The sequence below is a fragment of the Etheostoma spectabile genome, chromosome 13, assembly GCF_008692095.1.
Source record: "Etheostoma spectabile isolate EspeVRDwgs_2016 chromosome 13, UIUC_Espe_1.0, whole genome shotgun sequence".
In the NCBI taxonomy this organism is placed as follows: Eukaryota; Metazoa; Chordata; class Actinopteri; order Perciformes; family Percidae; genus Etheostoma; species Etheostoma spectabile.
In genome coordinates this window covers 19,194,974-19,199,670 of record NC_045745.1, presented here as the reverse complement: position 1 = coordinate 19,199,670, position 4,697 = coordinate 19,194,974, and the positions used below count along the sequence as shown (strand labels likewise).

The 4,697-nt window shown below is 37.6% G+C and overlaps 1 protein-coding gene across 1 annotated transcript in view; it reads left to right on the top strand.

Moving 5' to 3' along the window:
• The window catches only part of LOC116700233 (glucocorticoid receptor), a 68,800-nt gene that overhangs the window by 56,047 nt on the left and 8,056 nt on the right, over positions 1 to 4,697 (top strand). Inside the window, exons 6-7 of the mRNA XM_032533242.1 lie at positions 828 to 1,037; positions 2,557 to 2,701. Of these exons, the coding sequence (XP_032389133.1) occupies positions 828 to 1,037; positions 2,557 to 2,701 (355 nt within the window). The remainder of the gene's footprint in view (positions 1 to 827; positions 1,038 to 2,556; positions 2,702 to 4,697) is intronic.

Below are 4,697 nucleotides of genomic sequence, written 5' to 3'. Positions count from 1 at the left end.
TGGTTAAGTAGATCCATTTTTACTGTATTGACATTACAGAAGTCTCTCGTTAGCATCGTATATGCTACTTGTCGCAAAGTGACGCATGGGCAACTCACAGCTCCACTCGTCGCAGTGTGTATACTTACACCATATAATACATACATTAGCTCTCTGGAGAAAAAACATGACTCCATTAAATTCACACTGGTGGCAACCATAATCTAAGTCTCAGTCATCTATTAATCTCTGACAAAGTGTTTGCTGCTTTGATCTTTAACTTATTTTATTACACAACTTTGTTGAATATTGGATTCTGATTGCTCAGTTTCAGCATTCTACATTCTCCTATTTCTAAATTCCTAGGGATCATCTGACGTCACAGCAATTTTTGTGTCCAGTCACAGCATAGCAACCCATGCACTGATACGTGAAACACACTAGAAGAATATGCCTGGCATATGCTGTGCATTTGGTTCTATTAACAGTTGGATAAGTAACCCCGGACTACAATTTTGTTGCATCCCAAAGAAGAAAGTTCATCGGCCAACTTCAAGCGACAGAGACAATTCCTGGTAACTGTTTAGTCAGCCAGCCAGCTCAAGCTATCATTTTCCCAACTACATAAATTCCACAAATATAAACAAAAACTGCTTTTAGCTCAATCGTGTTGTAACTAAGATAGCTGTAAAAAATATATATATATATATATATATATATATATATATATATATATATTATTATTTTATGGATAGATTCTCTTCAATGCCTGAAAAAGAAAAAACGACACTGCTCGCTGGTTCCTGTTTTAATGTCTTTCTCCTCCTCTGTCTCGCCCTGTTCCCCAGCGAGGAAAAACAAGAAGATGAAAGTGCCCCCCCACCCATCCCCAGTCGTCCCCACCATGCTGTCTATGCTTAAGGCCATCGAGCCGGCGGTCATATACTCGGGCTATGACAGCACACTGCCTGACACCTCCTCGCGGCTGATGACCACTCTCAACAGGCTGGGGGGACAGCAGGTCATCTCTGCAGTCAAGTGGGCCAAGTCCTTGCCAGGTAACAAAAAGCTCCTTACCAGGTGTTGCCTTTGATTTGGTTTAGATGCTCAAGCAAAAGGTGTAAGTGGGAGTATTTCCAGCTTGTAATTGAGACGATTTTATAGTAAAGTGGGCCGAGACACTGATGGAAAAGGAAGTAATTTGTGACTTTTAATACGCGCATCTGGTAGAGGAAATTACATCACTTTTAGATTGAATGGAAAACTTGCATTTTGAAGAGACTTTAAGTGTGATCTGTAATTTGCCCTTCAGTTAACCTATCATGTGCTTGTCAGCATTGTTAGCATTCCTCAAGTGGCTGCAAGTTAACTTCAAAGAAACAAAACTTATTGTACCATAATTCAAAATGTTACAGTGTTCCTTCTAGTGGTTAGAACATGTGTTAAAACATTATTCTAGCCAGATAAAAACATTGAGAGGCTCTTTGCTTCCAGCTGATAAAGTGGAATCATCCAGATACAGAAGGAGCCATTGTGTAGCTGATTGATCATGGTGCCCCCCTTCCCCCATATATATTATATACATACATACATACATACATACATACATACATACATACACATACATACATACATGTACATATAATATATTATATATATTACATCATATACATACCTATACATACATACATACTATTATAATATATATATATATTATAATATATATATATATATATATATATATATATATTCCATATATATATTACTCTTTTCCTAAATACAAACAAATGGTTTGGAATTTTAACCACCCGTGATAGTACAGTATCTAGTATAGTATCATGAGAAAGAAGGCACATGACTTGATAATCGCTCCAAGTATTTGCTTGGGGATATTCTCTTCTCACTATTGGTATTAGTCACACCAAATATTTAAGATCAGATGTTCCAGAGAAACCTCTCAACAAAACTGTAGAATTAGCTATTTTTATTTAGTTTTTTATTTTTATTTTTGCTTAGATGTCTCTGTCTGTTGGACAAATGGTTTAACAAATGTAAAGTGGAAGGACATTTCATGTGATATTCCACTGTTATAGTTTTGACAGTGTGGAAATGATTGAGCTGCACTGAATTCTAATTTGAAACTTTATTTCACTAGTTCGTCCTATTTTGTTTGTGTTCGTATAAGAAAGTAAGCCTTTCTTGTCACGATGCATTGAGTGATTACTTTTTGGTGTTTCTGTATTTCTTTCAAATCAGTACATTACACTGTGCTTTTTAATAATACAGACAGAGTAGGTTAATTGTATTACAGGCAGCCTTCACCCTAATACAGTAAATCAATTATTTTCCAAGCTGCAAAAACACATTCATCTTGCAATGTTTGGAAAAATAAAATGATAAAGAATCACTCAATGCTCAAATGTAAAAAATGTTTTTAAGTGTCATATCATTAGTGGCTCATTTAATTTATGTGATTATGACTCTGTGTGTGTGTGTGTATGTGTGTGTATGTGTGTGTGTGCTTGCGTGTGTGCGTGTGCGTGCGTGTGTTTCTAACCCCTTACCTGACTGTCCTAGGTTTCCGCAACCTGCACCTGGATGACCAGATGACATTGCTGCAATGCTCCTGGCTCTTCCTCATGTCTTTCAGTCTCGGTTGGAGGTCCTATGAGCAGTGTAACGGTACCATGCTGTGCTTCGCCCCTGATCTTGTCATCAACAAGTGTGTACCACAGCCAGCTGTTGTATATTTATGCAGTCCTTTCTTCAGCAGACCATTTTGTCAGCCTGTTACTCATTTCAGGATGTTGGTCTCACTTCATCACTTGGCCTACACACACCCCCGCCAGTTCATGATTCAGCTTTGGCTGCAATAAAGTCACGTCATTGGCTTTAGGCGCTGCACCTACAGTATACTACAGTTGTGGTAGTTTCTTGCTTTAAATTGTTGAATCAGATAAAAAAGAAGCAGTTGTCGACACCGTGAATTTTAGAGGAAGCACATGGCTGTCTGCACCCTCATCAGGCCAACGGGGGAGTTACAGTATGAGACAAAGTCTGTGGTACAGTACACAGGAACTGAAGGCTTATTTGCCAACTAGCTTAGCATAAAAACTGAAAGCAAGGGAGAACAGATAGCCGGGCTCTGGCAAACATTTAAGAATATGCCTATAATTACCTTTAAAGCACACTTATTAACATGCATGTTGTTTGTTAAATCCCTAAAAACTACATTGGTTGTTTTACAGGGAGTTATGTGCTTTAAGCATTTGTTGCTGACAAAAAGACAGAGCCAACTTGCTGTTTCCCCCTGCTTCCAGTCTTTATGCTAAGCTAAGCCTCCCAGTGTATTGATCTTCTAACTACCAAGACAAGTGCATTTTCTAAAATAATTATATTATATTCCTTTAGGTTTAAGGTAGAACAAGTAATACATTGTTAATTTCATTCAGATAATTGTATTAGTTTTTTTTTTATAATGCCAAGTGTCACGATATTACCAAAACCCCAGATAAGTTTTTGATATTATGGATATCATACAGTAAATAACCTTTTGTGCTACCATGAAGCTACAGGGAGACAGCTCAGGTACCACTGTGGTATGTTAATTACAAAGCCACATTACTTAAAGACTCACTGACTGCAGAAATGGAGTCTGCTTAGAAGTCTCTGTTCCAGTCATGGTAGTCCCTGGTGGAAAGAGGATAAAGAAGAGGCTCATCTCTTGTTAGCTTGTTTGTTCTTATAGCACAGGTCAGATTTCAAATACTTGCAGAGGGGAAACATTATCCATTATCTTTGATGTTAGTCCGTCCAACATCTTCACACATGTATCATTTTAACCAAAAGAGAGTGATTATTTTAATAATATTCAACTGCAGCTTTCATGTAGGGGTGGTTATCCTTCCAAACTTTCCATATTGGTACAACTGTGATACAATATCTGAGTTTCAGTACCAGTACCTTACTTTGAAGGACATAAACATGTTTTTCTACAAAAGCCTGAAGTAAACGCAGTATAATAATTGCTAAATTATGATTTCAATCAAGACATATTTGATCTAAGGACAACATTTCAACAATCATTTTCAATACTTTGTGCTATTGACACATTTCTTTGGTCTGCTAAATACTGTACTTTGGCAGGGGCTCTGGTCATGACTATTGTTTTTAAAGGTCCCATATTATGATTTATATTTGGGGGTGTTATTTTGTGTCTCTGGTGATTTCACCCACATTCAAATTTAGAAAAAAAACATCCATGCTATTTTAAGTGAGTTACAGGTTCTTGAATGTCCCCTGCCTTCAGTTTCTGAGTGAGCTGTTCAAAATCTCCACGGCATTCTATGTAACTAGCCGAGACAAGGTGGCTAACTGTAGCATGCCAGCTCGTTCTCAAAGGCAAAACACTGTTACGACACAAACTAGTTCACCATAATCTACAAACAAACTACTTACGTGTCCCTGTTCTGCAGGTATTCCACGCAAAGTTGAAAGTGTGTCCTAGTTTAGAAGAAGTCTGCCGGCTAATCCTGCCTTGTACTGACAAAATTTGGAGAAAAAGTTATCTAGTTGATATGATCCTTACCTGGCTACTGCACATGTGCAACTCCCAACAAATATAGTAAAGAAGTGAGATTTCTCACTCTTTAGCTAAAACTTATACCTAAACACACAGGTTGAAAACAGGATTTGCAGCAATGTGCAGTACAACAAAA